Below are 15,895 nucleotides of genomic sequence, written 5' to 3' on the forward strand. Positions count from 1 at the left end.
GGCTAATTTTTTTTTTTTTTTTTTTTTTTTTTTTTAGTAGAGATGGGCTTTCACCATGTTAGCCAGGATGGTCTCACTCTCCTGACCTCGTGATCTGCCTGCTTTGGCCTCCCAAAGTGCTGGGATTACAGGCGTGAGCCACAGCGCCCGGCCAGGGCATGTTTTAAGAGCAGAAACTGGGCTAGGTGCAGTGGCTCACACGTGTAATCCCAGCACACTGGGAGGGGAAGTCAGGAGTGTTCAAGACCAGCTGGGGAAACAGAGTGAGACCCTGCCTCTATTTTAAAGAAAAAAAAAACAAAAGAGCAGACACTATATGTCCTTGGCCCAGATCCTTCCACAGTGCTCAGGACCCAGGGCTCACATGCAGCTTTCCCACATGCTTGGGGATCTCCAGGGATAGACTGGAGGTGAAGGGGCCCTGGCCAGGGGTAATGTTGCCCAGTGGGTAGCAGGTGACTACTGGTTCCCTCATGTGCCCAGTGATGGCAAGGGTCAGAGCTGTCTGCCCGGGAATGAATGGCTCACCTGGCCAAAGGCAGCTCTGGCGTGCTCAAACCCTCCAACCTGTAGCCGCTTCTTGAAGAGGTCCAGTGGATATGTCAGGGTCTTGCTGATGACACCAGCTCCACTGCCACAAAGCAGGTTTTGGAGGTTCTCTGAACCAGAGAAGTGGGATTGGGAGAACAGATGAGAGAAACGCAGTCTATGGGTGACAACTTAAAAGGCATCAGGGCTAATCCTCCACCACAAACCAAACCCCACAAGCGCACTTCTATCTGACTCCACTGGTCCTCCCATTCCAAAGAGCCAGACATAGCCACTTCTGGCGGAGTAAGCCGGGCTGGAAGGGCTGGAGGCCGTAGTCCCTCAGCTGGAGGCAGTGTGGGCCTCAGGCTCCGCAGCATGACTCAGTTCAGGGCTGGAGAGGGACCAGGATGCCCCACCCCTCTCCAGCCTCTCCCTGCCCACACCTCCCGCTCCCCCTGCCTGGAAAAAGCAACGGAAGAACCTCAACCAAAAAACAAGCAATTTGCAATTTGGACTTCTGACAAAAATGAAAACCATGACCAATCACGGGACGTAAATGTCAGTAATGCCAGTGATGGGTGTGGCATGAGCTGGGAGGAATCAAGTTCTCTCCAAGCAGCTGCAGTTGCTTTGTTTGCCACATTACAGAGCCGGGTACAGAGACCCACAGTCTTCGATTTGGACAGAACTTTAGCTCCCTCGTGATTTGGAAGAGGGCATTCTGGCGGCTGGGGTGGGAGGGTTCCCTCTCGCGTGAGGGCTGCCTCACCATTTTTCTTTCCTTCGGCTGGCATGGCCCACTTGTACAGGTGCTTCAGGGAGCTGTAGCAGGAGAACTGCAGCCCGGCGTAGGGGAAGATGGCGATCAAGGTGGGGGCCAACCCTTTGTAGAAAACCCGCGGGCCCTCGCTCCTATACATGGTCCCCACGGCGTGGCGCAGCGTATTATAGACCTGGACACACACATGCACTTTGAATGGTCTCAGTGAGGTGATTTTAGCCCTGGAACAGCCCATCATAGCTCTGTCCCCTCGCCTAAAAACCCAGTTACCAGGAGCGAAACTCCTCCTGCCAGGAAAACAGTCAAGGAAAACGCTGGACAGAGATTCAAAGAGTGGCATTTTCCAGAAACTCCCCCTTCCACACATGTATACCACTGTTCTATCCACAGGTGTGCACAAAGGTATGTGTCCAAGAGTCACTGCAGTGTTCTGGGGAAGAGCTAAAGATGCGATGTCCATCTGTGGGTGATGGTTACATGAATTACGGGACACCAGCTCACAAGAACATAGTGCAGCTGTTAAAACAGGAAGGTGCGGTCGGGCGCGGTGGCTCACGCCTATAATACCAGCACTTTGGAGGCAGAGGCAGGCAGATCACTTGAGGCCAGGAGTTTGAGACCAGCCTGGCCAACATGGTGAAAGCCCATCTCTACTAAAAATACAAACATTAGCCAGGTGTGGTGGCTCATGCCTGTAATCCCAGCTTCTTGGGAGGCTGAGGCACAAGAATTGCTTAAACCTGTGAGGCAGAGGTTGCAGTGTGCGGAGATTGTACCATGGCACTCCAACCTGGGTGAAAGGCAGAGACTCTATCTCAAAAACAAAAATAAATAAATAAATAAATAACAAAAATAAAGTAGAGAAGAGGTCTTGCTATGTTGCCTAAACTGGTCTCGAACTCCTGACCTCAAGTGATCCTTCCTCCTTGCCTCCCAAAGTGCTGGGATTACAGGCATGAGCCACTGCACCCGGCCAAGTATGTTACTTAGAATTATGGAAGGAAATAATCAAAGAAACAACTGTAAGTATTAAAAGTAGTCACCTCTGGGAATCGGAATCAGGGAGCAGCTGGTATTTTTTAAAATTATAATTCATGAAGAATTATCTTTGTAACCTTGATACACCTTATATGTTGTAAAATTTTTTATCACGCAAGGTCAGGTTTACAATATGGTTGTGACTAGTCTAAAGCAGGTGGAGGGTCTTGTAGGTTTTAACCAGGTCTCTTCCCCTCACTTTCATGACCAGATATTCTCTGATCATTCTAGAATCTAAAATCCAACATGTCCATAGTTTAAGCTAGCGGTAATATGTTATTATCTTTTTTTTTTTTTTTTTTTAGATGGAGTCTTGCTATGTTGCCTAGGCTGGAGTATAGTGGCACAATCTTGCCTCACTGCAGCCTCCACTTCCCAGGTTCAAGCGATTGTCATGCCTCAGCCCCCCTCCCCCAGTAGCTGTGATTATAGGCACCTGACACCACGCCCAACTAAGTTTTGTATTTTTAGTAGAGACGGGGGTTTCATCATGTTGGCCAGGCTGGTTTCGAATTCTTGACCTTAGGTGATCTGCCTGCCTCAGCCTCCCAAAGTGTTGGGATTACAGACGTGAGCCACCGTACCTGGCCTAAAAAAAATTATTTATTTGTTGTTATTATTTTTTTGAGACGGAGTTTTGCTCTGTCACCTAGGCTGGAGTGCAGTGGCACGATCTCAGCTCACTGCAAGCTCCACTTCCCGGGTTCACGCCATTCTCCTGCCTCAGCCTTCCGAGTAGCTGGGACTACAGTCGCCCACCACCACGCCCGGCTAGTGTTTTGTATTTTTAGTAGAGACGGGGTTTCACCGGGTTAGCCAGGATGGTCTCCATCTCCTGACCTCGTGATCCGCCTGCCTCAGCCTCCCAAAGTGCTGGGATTACAGGCATGAGCCACCACGCCCTGGCCAAAAAAAAATTTTTTTTTAAAAATTTTTAAATAATAAAGAGATGGGGTCTCGCTACATCATTCAGGCTATAGTGCAGTGGCCATTCACAGGCACAGTCATGGCACACTGCAGCCTTGAACTCATGGGCTCCAGCAATCCTCCTGCCTCAGCCTCCCAAATAGCTAAGATAATAGCTATTGGCTCATTCTCTTTTCTTAATATTTTCTTCACTTCTTCCTCCTCACAGACTTTTACTGAAGGTTGGAAAGAAATACAGGAGGATTATGGTAAACCCAGAACAGGAAAGCTGGACTGACAGGAGCCATCTCTGCCTCAGCTCTGTGGCTACCACGCTGCGGAGGTTGGTCTGTGCTCTCTATCTGTAAACACCTTCCCCTCCATTTCTGCTTTCAGTTCCTAGGGTCCCTCATCCCATTTCCCTGCAACGACTGTCATCCCAAACTTCTAGTTTTCTACTGAGTTATCATACAGAGCAATTGACCTCTTATGCCCCAATTGTTTTCTTTTTTTCTTTTACATGGAGTTTTGCTCTGTCACCCAGGCTAGAGTGCAGTGGTACGATCTCAGCTCACCACACCTCCACCTCCTGGGTTCAAGCAATTCTCCTGCCTCAGCCTCCTGAGTAGCTGGGATTACAGGCGTGTTACCACGCTCAGCTAATTTTTGTATTTTTAGTAAAGATGGGGTTTCACCATGTTGGCAAGGCTGGTCTCAAACTCCTGACCTCAAGGGATCCACCCGCCTCGGCCTCCCAAAGTTCTGGGATTACAGGTGTGAACCACTGTGCCTGGCCTACAATTGTTTTCTTTTTCTTTTTTTTGGCAGGTGAGTTGTGACATACTCCTTAGTGGATTTCAACTTCCACGGCCGCCATCCTGCCCCAATCCTTTTCCTTCAGATTGTTCCCAGGGGACTTTGCCCTTCTCAACCAAAAAAAGTCATGAGGCTGTTTCCTAAACAAAAGGGCCTCCCCACCCAGGACCTGCACGCCAGCCAATACAAAGAACTGGCAGAATTGAATCCACAATTATTCTGCACTAGTCCAGATCAAATTCTATTTATTTATTTTTTTTTTTGAGACGGGATATCTCACTTTGTCGCCTGGGCTGGAGTGCAATGGTGCAATCATGGCTCACTCCCCAGGCTCAAGCAATCCTCCCAACTTAGTCTCCCAAGCAGCTGGGACTACAGGTGCATACCACCATGCCTGGCTAATTTTTTTGTATCTTGTAGACAGCCATGTTGCCCAGATCAAACTCTTAAACAAAGTATCCTTCCTTTCCACTAACAGTATCCTAAAGCAGAGTTGAGACAGTGGAAAAATTATTGTTTCTCAGCCAGGTGTGGCAGCTCAGCCCTATAACTGCAGCACTTTGGGAGGCCAAGGCAGGAGGATCACTTGAGCCTAGGAGTTTGAGAACAGCCTGTGCAACATGGTGAAACCCCATCTCTACAAAAAATACAAAAATTAGCCAGGTGTGGCACTGAGCACCTATGGTCCCAGCTACTTGGGAGGCTGAGGTGGGAGGATTGCTTGACCCCAGGAGGTGGAGGCTGCAGTGAGCTGTAATTATACCCCTATACTTCAGCCTGGATGACAGAGTGAGACTCTGTACTAAAAATAAAGAAAAAAAGACCAGGCGTGGTGACTCATGCCTGTAATGCCAGCATTTTGGGAGGTTTAGGCGGGCAGATCACTTGAGGCCAGAAGTTCCAGACCAGCCTGGCCAACATGGCAAAAATCTGTCTCTACTAAAAATATAAAAATTAGCCAGGCATGGCCAGGCACGGTGGCTCACACCTGTAATCTCAGCACTTTGGGAGGCAGAGGCGGGTGGATCACAAGGTCAGGAGTTCAAGACCAGCCTGGTCAACAAGGCAAAACCCCATCTCTACTAAAAATACAAAAATTAGCCGGGCGCGGTGGCAGGCACCTATAATCCCAGCTACTCAGGAGGCTGAGGCAGGAGAATCACGTGAAACCGGAGGGCAGAGGTTGCAGTGAGTTGAGATCACGCCACTGCACTCCAGCCTGGGTGACAGAGTAAGACTTTGTCTCAAAAAAAAAAAAAAAAAAAAAAAAATTAGCCGGGCAGGGTGGCAGACCTGTAGTCCCAGCTGCTTGGAAGCCTGAGGCATAAGAATTGCTTGAATCTGGGAGGCGGTCGCAGTGAGTTGAGATTGTGCCATTGCACTCCAGCCTGGATGACAGAGCAAGACTCCATCTCAGAAACAAACAAATAAACAAAAACAACCAGGAGTTCAAGACCAGCCTAAGCCTGACGAACTGAGCAACATAATGAGACCCTGTCCCTACAAAAAGTAAAAAAATAAAAAATTAGTCAGGTGTGGTGGCACACACCTGTGGTCTTAGCTACTTGAGAGGTTGAGGCAGGAAGATTGCTTGAGCCCAGGAGTTCGAAGCTGCAGCAAGCTATTGCAGCCATTGTACTCCCGCCTGGGTGAAAGATCAAGACCCTGTCTCAAAAAATATATACAAATAATAATAAAATGATTCTTTCTTGGTTGAGAACACACAGACACACACATATATGATGCTATTCTTAAATATGTCTAGGAAACAATATGGTGGGGATTTAATCCCTTGTTTTCACTCAGTAAATTCTTCCTCGAGTCTATCCTATTTCCACCACCCCATTCTTTGTGGAAACCAAAGACACTTGGAATTGGCCGGGTGCGGCGGCTCACGCCTGGAATCCTAGCATTTTGGGAGACCGAGGCCGGGGATCACCTGAGGTCAAAAGTTCAAGACCAGCCTGGCCAACACGGTGAAACCCTGTCTCTATAAAAAATATAAAAATTAGCCAGACATGGTGGCACGTGCCTATAATCCCAGCTACTCAGGAGGCTGAGACAGGAGAATCGCTTGAAGCCGGGAGGCACAGGTTATGGTGAGCTGAGATCATGCCACTGCACTCCAGCCTGTACAACAAAGTGAGACTGTCTCAAAAAACCAACCAAACAAACAAAAAAACAAAGAAGCTCTCATAATAATCCAGCAATAAGTTCTTGAGTCCCACTTTCCCAGATGCAGTCCTTGATCCAGCCCACTGCTGGGTATTTATTTGTTCTGTTTCATACCGGTAGGTTCTGTCTCTCAGGGAGGCTGTGAGCTCCTTTGAGGGAGGGACATAGAGCATCCTGCACCATGCTGCCCACAGTCATGGGTTTTACAAACTGACTGCCGGACAAACTGAAAACCTGAACCTCTCCCAGCTTTGCTTTCTGCAAGGACAAGAACTCAACCTCTGCCGAGTGCGGTGGCTCATGCCTGTAATCCCAGCATTTTGGGAAGCCGAGGCTGGCAGATGGCTTGAGCTCAAGAGCTCGAGACCAGGCCGGGCGCGGTGGCTCACGCCTGTAATCCTAGCACTTTGGGAGACCGAGGCGGGCGGATCACGAGGTCAGGAGATCGAGACCATCTTGGTGAACACGGTGAAACCCCGTCTCTACGAAAAAATACAAAAAATTAGCTGGGCATAGTGGCGGGCGCCTGTCATCCCAGCTTCTCGGGAGGCTGAGGCAGGAGAATGGCGTGAACCCGGGAGGCGGAGCTTGCAGTGAGCTGAGATCGCGCCACTGTACTCCAGCCTGGGCGACAGAGCGAGACTCCGTCTCAAAAAAAAAAAAAAAGAGTTCGAGACCAGCCTGGGCAACATGACGACGGAACCCCGTCTCTAAAAAAATGCAAAACTTAGCCAGGTGTAGTCTCAGCTACTGGGGAGGCTGAGGCAGAAAGATCACTTGATCCCAGGAGGTCGAGGCTGCAGTGAGCAGTGATCGTGCCACTATACTGCAGCCTGGGCAATAAAACAAGACGCTGTCTCAAAAAATATATATATAGGCTGGGTGTGGCAGCTCACGCCTGTAATCCCAGCACTTTGGGAGGCCGAGGCGGGCGGATTGCTTGAGGCCAGGAATTCGAGACCAGCCTGGCCAATGTGGTGAAACCTTGTCTCTACTAAAAAATACAAAAATTAGCCGGGCATGATGGCAGATGCCTGTAATCCCAGCTACTCAGGAGGCTGAAGCAGGAGAATTGCTTGAATCCGGAAGGTGGACGCTGCAGTAAGCTGAGATCGCACCACTGCACCTCAGCCTGGCGACAGAGCGAGACTCCATCTCAAGAAAAAAAATAAAAATAAATAAAATAAATAAAAATAAAAATGAAAATTATATATATATATGTGTATATACATACACACACACATATATAAATGTGTATATATATATTAAAAAAAACCACGCTTATCAAATAAAAGAAAAAAATAAGTTGGGAACAGTGGCTCATGCCTGTAATCCCAGCACTTTGGGAGGCCGAGGCGAGCGGATCACAAGGTCGGGAGATTGAGACCATCCTGGCCAACATGGTGAAACCCCATCTCTACTAAAAATACAAAAATTAGCTGGGTGTGGTGGGATGTGCCTGTAATCCCAGCTACTCAGGAGGCTGAGGCAGGAGAATCGCTTGAACCAGGGAGTTGGAGGTTGCAGTGAGCCGAGATCACACCACTTCACTCCAGCCCGGCAACAGAGCGAGACTCCGTCTCTAAATAAATAAATAAATAGGCCGGGCGCGGTGGCTCAAGCCTGTAATCCCAGCACTTTGGGAGGCCGAGACGGGCAGATCACGAGGTCAGATCAAGACCATCCTGGCTAACACGGTGAAACCCCGTCTCTACTAAAAAATACAAAAAACTAGCTGGGCGAGGTGGTGGACGCCTGTAGTCCCAGCTACTCGGGAGGCTGAGGCAGGAGAATGGTGTGAACCCGGGAGGCAGAGCTTGCAGTGAGCTGAGAGCTGGCCACCGCACTCCAGCCTGGGCGACACAGTGAGACTCCATCTCAAAAAAATAAATAAATAAATAATAAACAAATAAATAAATAAATAAATAAATTCTAGGCCAGGCGCGGTGGCTCACGCCTGTAATCCCAGCACTCTGGGAGGCCGAGGCAGGCAGATCATGAGGTCAGGAGATCAAGACCATCCTGGCTAACACAGTGAAACCCCGTCTCTACTAAAAATACAAAAAAATTAGCCAGGTGTGGTTGCAGGTGCCTGTAGTCCCAGCTACTCAGGAGGCTTAGGCAGGAAAATCACCTAAACTCGGGAGGCGGAGCTTGCAGTGAGCCAAGATCGCGCCACTGCACTCCAGCCTGGGTGATAGAGCGAGACTCCGTCTCTAAATAAATAAATAAATAAATAATAGGCCGGGCACGGTGGCTCACGCCTGTAATCCCAGCACTCTGGGAGGCCGAGGCAGGCGGATCAAGAGGTCAGGAGATCAAGACCATCCTGGCTAACATAGTGAAACCCCGTCTCTACTAAAAATACAAAAAAATTAGCCAGGCGTGGTGGCGGGTGCCTGTAGTCCCAGCTACTCAAGAGGCTAAGGCAGGAGAATCCCTTGAACTCGGGAGGTGGAGCTTGCCATGAGCCAAGATTGCGCCACTGCATTCTAGCCTAGACGACAGAGCAAGACTCCGTCTCAAAAAAACAAAACAAAACAAAAACAAATAAATAAAAAATAAAGAATGCAACCCTTGTGACAACACCTTCCTTATTTGGGCTACCTCATCTGGCCCCTGGTCACTCACCTTGGGCTCACCCTGAGCTGCAAAGCGAGTGCGCAGAACATCCACGGGGTGCACAGTGAGGGTGGCCGTACAGGCAGCCAGACCACCGCACGCAAAGTGCACTGAGAATTCCCGCGCGTCGTACACGCTGCCTCTGTGGACCAGCTCCGTCAGCATTTCAAATGACAAGAACTGGAAGAGTAAGTGAAGAAGTCACTGACAGCCCAAAGGATGAGGGCGAGGACCAAATACTCCCCAAACATATCACCTGTGACCTGGCTGGGGCCCAGGTGGAGGGGGGAGGAAAAGGTCAGGAAATGTTCTTCTTGAGCAGTGACAGCATATGATAAATATAAAATTCTACGTAAAACTCAGATGCCATTTGATACTTGAGTAGAGTCAGACACTCAAAGGTTTAAGAAGATATATGGGGGCCAGGGGCAGTGGCTCACGCCTATAATCCCAGCACTTTGGGAGGCCGAGGCAGGCGGATCACGAGGACAGAAGTTCGAGGCCAGCCTGGTTAACATAGTGAAACCCTGTCTCTAATAGAAATATAAAAATTAGCTGGGCATGGTGGCGGGCACCTGTAGTCCCAGGTACTGGGGGAATAAGGCAGGAGAATCACTTGAACCCGGGAGGTGGAGGTTGTACTGAGCCGAGATCATGCCACTGCACTCCAGCCCGGGCGACAGAGCAAGACTCGGTCTCAAAGAAAAGACTGGGTGTAGTGGCTCACATCTGTAATCCCAGCATTTTGGGAGGCCGAGGCGGGCAGATCATGAGGTCAGGAGTTGGAGACCGGACTGGCCAATATCGTGGAACCCCATCTCTACTAATTATACAAAAATTAGCCAGGCGTGGTGGCGTGTGCCTGTAACCCCAGCTATTTGGGAGGCTGAGGCAGAAGAATCGCTTGAACCTGGGAGGTGGAGGTTGCAGTAAGCCGAGATCGTGCCATTGCACTCCAGCCTGGGAGACAGAGTGAGACTCCGTCTCAAGAAAAAATAAATAAAAGATACATGAGAAAAATGTATATCAGAAAATGTTACTGGCTAACTTAGTTTTCTGAGAACTGGGCAAGATGGCCATGCTCTGATGCCTGCAGGGATCCCTTCCGTGCAGCTGGCGGCGGCCCTGTTCGAGAATCATTCTTTTCTGGGGCAGATTCTTTCGGGAGCATGTTCAACAGGGTGACCCCCTCACATTCAGATCTTTGTTTTCTTTTTTTGTTTTTGTTTTTAGAGACGAGAGTGTCGCTCTGTCACCCAGGCTGGAGTACAGTGGCACGAACATGGCTCACTGCAGCCTCCACCTCCTGGGCTCCAGTGATCCTTCCACATCAGCCCCTCAAGTAGCTGGGACTACAGGTGCATGCCACCATGTCCAGCTAATTTTGGTATTTTTTGTAGAACCAGGGTTCCACTATGTTGCCAAGGCTGGTCTCAAACTCCTGAGTTCAAGCGATCTGCCTGCCTTGGGCTCCCAAAGTGCTAGGATTACACACATGGGCCACCAAGCTTGGCCCTGTTTTGCTTTTTGAGACAAGGTCGTGTTCAGTTGCCCAGGCTGGAGTGCAGCGGCTCGATCATAGTTCACAGCAGCCTTGACTTCTCTAGCTCAAATTATTTTCCTGCATCTGGAATAACTGGGGCTAGAGGTATGTACCACCATACCTGGCTAATTTTTTTTTTTATTTTTAGTAGAGAGGAGGTCTCGATATGTTGCCCAGGTTGGTCTCAAACTCCTGAGCTCAAGCCATCCTCCCAACGTCAGCCTCCCAAAGTGATAGGATTACAGGTGTGAGCCACTATACCAGGGCTATGCTCAGATCTTCCTTCAGCCAACTGAAGATGGCCTGGCTTCTTTTCTTTTTTTGAGACGGGGTCTGGCTGTGTCACCCAGGCTGAAGTGCAATGGCATGATCATGGTTCACTGCAACCTCCACCTCACCTCTCGGGCTCAGGTGCTGGGATTACAGGTGTGAGTCACCGAGTCTGGCCCAGGCCTGGCTTCTTGAGACTATCCTGTTGCTGTATTTATTTGTCATGCTGCAGTATCTGTTTGCAGACAAGTGCAGAGACAGGATCGCAGGACATGCCCAGCCAGTAAACACCTGACTTGGGCGGTCACTGTGATGTCACAGGAGGAGTAGGCAGGGACGTCTCTGGCACTAGCTGCCTAGGTGGGGGTCGTGGCTCTGCCATTTTCTAGCTAGTGACTTTGGTTGGGTTAATTATGTAAGCTCTGTCCACCTCAGTCTTCTCATGCGTGACATGGGAGGGACAACAGCCCCTACCTTAAGGACTGCTGTGACTGTATGTGAAGTGCTTCCAACAGGGGCCTGGCCCATGGTTTGCACTGTACAGGGCTGGTTCTTACCATGTCTACTGCATAAAATCACACGCTGTGCACTATGACTATACTGGTGCTCCACTGAACGAAGTGTGAGCTCTAACCCTAGCCCTGCCATGTGCAGGCTGTGTGGCCTCAGACAGCTGACTTCACCTCCCTGAGATCCACATGACACCTACCCTGCCCTCCTCATGATGGTGTGGTGAAGTTCAGATGAACCACGTATGTGAAGGTGGTATTTCAAAAATTGAAATGCATTAGTGCTGTCCTTCGCCAAGCCCCACAGAAGGCATGACATCAAATCAGTCTCCAAGATGCAACATCTAAGTTACACAGGATAGATGCGGGGACATAGGGGAGGGGAATGCCTACAGTACAGCTGGTCAGGAAGGCTCCCGGGTGAGGCAGGTGGGAAGCGTGGGGTCTGCCTCTCCCGTCCTGCCCTACGCAGCATTCCTGCTTGCCTCACCCTCCCTCTGCTCCTCCATTGAGCAACATGACCCCAGAGGCCTGGCCAGGTCCCCTGCCACCTACTTGGACAGCTCCATAGCCTATGGAGAGAATCTGAGCTGGGATGTGTCCCTTCCAGAAAGCTGTCAGCCCCTCCTCCTGCAGAATCTGCCTAGAGGCCTGGAAGATGCCATGGTACTTTGCGTTGGGGTCCCTTCGAGACAGGCGCTCATGCTGAAGCTGGGAATCAAAATAAAAAACGTCAGGACAGCGGGGTGGGCTGGAATGTGAAGGGGAACTTTCAGAAAAAGGCAAGCCCTTCATCTGGATAGAATTCCAAGTTTTAGGAACTGCTTTTGCAAGAAAGACTGAACTTGTCCTCCAGTCCATTGCGTGGAAAAAGGGGAAGAGTACCTGGAAACGGATCTTGATGACGTCGAAGGGACTGATCAGCGCCCGAGTGACAAGTCCAGACACAGACCCAGCCACTGCCACCTGGAGCTTGGTGTTATTCCTGCCATCTGGTTTGGGGTCATAGCCAACCATCCCTGCCTCTGGCCCACACAATGTCCATCAGTATCAAGCTAAATGCAAGAGATACGGAATAAACACCAGGCAAGTTTCTTATGGTCTCTGCTCAAATACCGCCTCCTGAGAGCAGCCCTCCCTGACTAGACTGGAGTTCAAGTGAGGAACTCCAGGAGTTCAAGAGCTCAGGAGTTCAAGACCAGCCTGGGCAACACTGCAAAACCCCAACTCTACAAAAAATACAAAAATTTAAAAATAAAATAAAATAGCACTTGTTTTATTGTTCTTTACAGTACTTATTACTCTGGCATATTCGTTTACTCTTTTAGAGACAGGGTCTCACTCTGTCGCCCAGGTTGGAATGCAGTGGTGCCATAACTCACTGCAGCCTTGAACTCCCGGGCTCAAGTGATTCTCTTGCCTCAGCCTCCCAATTAGCTGGGGCTTACAGCTGCAGGCCTGGCTAAGTTTTTTTATTTTTGTAGAGATCAGGTCTCAATATGTTGCCCTGGCTGGTCTCGAACTCCTGGCCTCAAGTGATCCTCCTGCCTCAGCCTCCTGAATTGTTGAGATTACATGCATGAGCCACAGCGCCCAGCGCACCATGGGTTATTTATACAGTACATTTGTTTCTTGTCTCTCTCCCTGACTAGAATGTAAGCCCATGGAAACATGGCCTTGGTCTCATTTGTTCACTCGTAAATTTCCAGTTCCTGGTATAGAACTCATCATGGCAAGTGCTTAATAATATTTAAGAATTGAATGAACAGGCTTGATAGGCAACTGTTGGTCCCAGAGAGCAACTGGCTTTCCAAGACATCTGGCAACTTTATAGCAAACTCCTGCTCACTGAGTGAGCCCACTCAAGTGTAATGCTGAGGGACTGAAGGACATGCAGGGCTTAGAACAGGGATTGGGATTCTTTAACAATCCTCCACTGTCCAAAGGAAGAGCCCTGAGACCCTGAGCCCCTTAACCTTTCCCTTTCCCCTTCTCACACACCTCAGGCCTCCCCGGCACAGTGGGGCCATGCTATGCTAGCAAATGATGCTTCTGGCCAGGCGCAGTGGCTCATGCCTATAATCCCAGCACTTTGGGAGGCCAAAGCAGGCAGATCAGCTGAGGTCGGGAGTTCAAGACCAGCCTGGCCAATATGGTGAAACCCTGTCTCTACTAAAAATACAAAATTAGCTGGGTGTGGTGGTGGGCGCCTGCAATCCCAGTTACTCGGGAAGCTGAGGAAGGAGAATCACGTGAGCCTGGGAGGCCGAGGTTGTCCTGAGCCGAAATCATGCCATTGCACTCCAGCCTGCACGACAGAGTGAGACTCCATCTCAGAAACAAAAAAACAAAACAAAACAAAAAAGTACCGAGCACGTGGCTCAGGCCTGAAATCCCAGCACTTTGGGAGGCCAAGGCGGGCGGATCATGAGGTCAGGAGATCGAGACCATCCTGGCTAACACGGTGAAACCCCGTTTCTACTAAAAAATACAAAAAATTAGCCGGGCGTGGTGGTGGGCGCCTGTAGTCCCAGCTACTCGGGAGGCTGAGGCAGGAGAATGGCGTGAACCCGGGAGGCGGAGCTTGCAGTGAGCCAAGATCCTGCCACTGCACTCCAGCCTGGGCGGCAGAGCGAGACTCCGTCTCAAAAAAAAAAAAAGAAAGAAAATGACGCTCCTGGGCTCCCCTGACTCACACCTACTGACCTCTTCAGCCTCACTCTGGACCATTCTTTTCCTTCCCTCACTTAACCAGAGTGGTCTGACTGCTTCTACCCAGTTCCTGGAAAACTCGGTGAGCGCTCCTATCTACTGCCTTGCCTGTACTCCTCCAGTTCCCTACATCTGAAATGCAGCCCCATCTCAGCCCCTACTCACTTTTTCAAGGCTAGCTCCTCTCATCCACCAGAGCTCAGCTAAAAAGCATCCTTTCCAGGAGATGTACTTTTTTCCTTTTTTTGTAAAAACAGAAAACAAAAACAAAAAAACAGTAATATCTATATATGCTCTGTAGAGTTGTACAAAGCATAAGAAGAAGTCTGTAACCACACACACATCAACAGGTAATTGATCACTGGGAGAAGGGCTGGGAAGGGAAGAAGGAAGGTAGACCTGTCGATGTAATTCTATATTGTTTGAATTTGTTATGGGGAAAAAAAAAAATCCCTAAAACTAGCTTTCAAAATTACTTTAGTTCTTGAATACTTGTATTAGCGGGGGTGGGGGTGGGGGAGGAGGGGGGACACTGCCTACAGGATGACAGCCTCCACCCCAGACATCAATTCCTTGTCTCCTCTCACCCACCCTGGAACTCCTCCCCAGGCGCCCATGAGGAAGTTTAAACATGCGGCAAGCGACTGAGAGGCAAAACCTCTCCAGGAGTTACCCAGGGACCGCTCAGGTCACACAGAGCAGTGTCAGTTTCCCGCCCATCTGGGCAGGAAGAAGGAGCAAGCTCGAGTGGCAGGTGTCCTGGATCGGTGTCAAGAGGAGACCGGAGCATAGCAGGCTCTTCCCGGTGTTCGGGTGCCCATGTGCCCAAGGGTTCAGCTGAGCAGCTCTGCAGAGGTCTCCGCGTGGGTACTTAGGTGTCCACGTGTGCCTCGGGGTGTGTTTTTTCTCCCCGAGTCCGAGGGGACGCCCTGGAGCTCAGGTGCTCAAGGGCGAGAGCGGGGCTCTGCCGCCGGTGTCCCTGGAGATGCTTCTCGGGTCAGGTGTGACACGTGTGTACACAGTCCCCGCCCCTCGTAAGCGCCCGGGTGCGTGTGCTCCCTCCCTACCGCCCTGCGGAGCGAGGGTGCAGGTCCCCGAGAGGACGGCGAGAAGGACGGAGGTAGAGGTTACTCACACGGCTCGGCGGGTGCGGCCCGGCTACGCTCGCTCTGCTCTCTCCAGCACCTCGCGCAGTCTTAACAGCAAAACTCTACTGAGCCCGGGCGAAAGTGGCGGTCTCCTGGGCCAATCACCGTGCAGCTCCCCGCCAGACGCTGGACCAATGGTTTTGCGCTTGAGGTCTGGCAACCGCCTCCCGCAAGGTATCACTGGGTAATGTAGTCCTTTGCGACCAAGGGCAGGTCCGCTGGACGGCGCACAGCCTCCTGGGAGATGTAGTCCGGCTGCTCGCGGGCGCGCGAGGGCGACCGACGCGTTAGAAGGAGGTGGCTTGCGAAGCCGGGCTGCGACCTTAGGGGTCGCGGTGCTCTGGCGTGTGGCTCGAAAGTCAGCCTGCAGGCGGGGTCCAAGGTTAGGGCGCGGTGAACTTGACGCGCTTTCCTTAAACTCTGTTAATGACACAACACGGATAATCTCAACTTGGTAAAGATGGCAGGAAGCCTAGCAAAAACCTGGAGGACGTGGGGAAGAGAATAGATGAGAACAGTCTCCTCGGGGACAGGGAGGGCAAAAACACTAGTGTCTCCTCGTCTCACCCCGAGTTTTGGTATTTCTCATTATAAAAGTAATATTAAAAGTATATAGACAAAAAATGTAGAAACGAAGGAGGAAATGATTCATCCTGCCGCCCTCACACAGCTAGCGTCACGGTTTTGCACGACAGGATTGCCTCCTGACTTTTAAATTGCATTTTTTTATATTCGTGTTATTTTGACGCACAATTTTAAGACATTTTTATTGTAGAAAATTTCAAGATATACAGAAAATTTCAAGATATACCTGATGAAGCCGCGTAGAGTCGCTATCCGACCT

The 15,895-nt window shown here is 50.2% G+C and overlaps 1 protein-coding gene across 4 annotated transcripts in view; it reads right to left on the reverse strand.

The window, feature by feature from the left end:
- The window catches only part of SLC25A19 (solute carrier family 25 member 19), a 20,622-nt gene extending 4,980 nt beyond the window's left edge, over positions 1 to 15,642 (reverse strand). The window contains exons 1-8 of one of the 4 annotated variants that reach the window (XM_025363848.1): positions 15,039 to 15,118; positions 14,246 to 14,276; positions 14,069 to 14,142; positions 12,077 to 12,246; positions 11,747 to 11,902; positions 8,879 to 9,049; positions 1,301 to 1,484; positions 529 to 659 (exon numbers count right to left, since the gene is read on the reverse strand). In XM_025363848.1, coding sequence (XP_025219633.1) covers positions 529 to 659; positions 1,301 to 1,484; positions 8,879 to 9,049; positions 11,747 to 11,902; positions 12,077 to 12,208 — 774 coding nt within the window. In that variant the 5' untranslated portion in view covers positions 12,209 to 12,246; positions 14,069 to 14,142; positions 14,246 to 14,276; positions 15,039 to 15,118. Of the gene's footprint in view, positions 1 to 528; positions 660 to 1,300; positions 1,485 to 8,878; positions 9,050 to 11,746; positions 11,903 to 12,076; positions 13,061 to 14,068; positions 14,143 to 14,245; positions 14,277 to 15,038 lie in introns of those variants that run through there. The other 3 variants (XM_025363846.1, XM_025363847.1, XM_025363849.1) reach the window with 3 other exon arrangements.
- Positions 15,643 to 15,895: the final 253 nt, after the last annotated feature.

This window comes from Theropithecus gelada, chromosome 16 (assembly GCF_003255815.1).
Source record: "Theropithecus gelada isolate Dixy chromosome 16, Tgel_1.0, whole genome shotgun sequence".
Taxonomy (NCBI): Eukaryota; Metazoa; Chordata; class Mammalia; order Primates; family Cercopithecidae; genus Theropithecus; species Theropithecus gelada.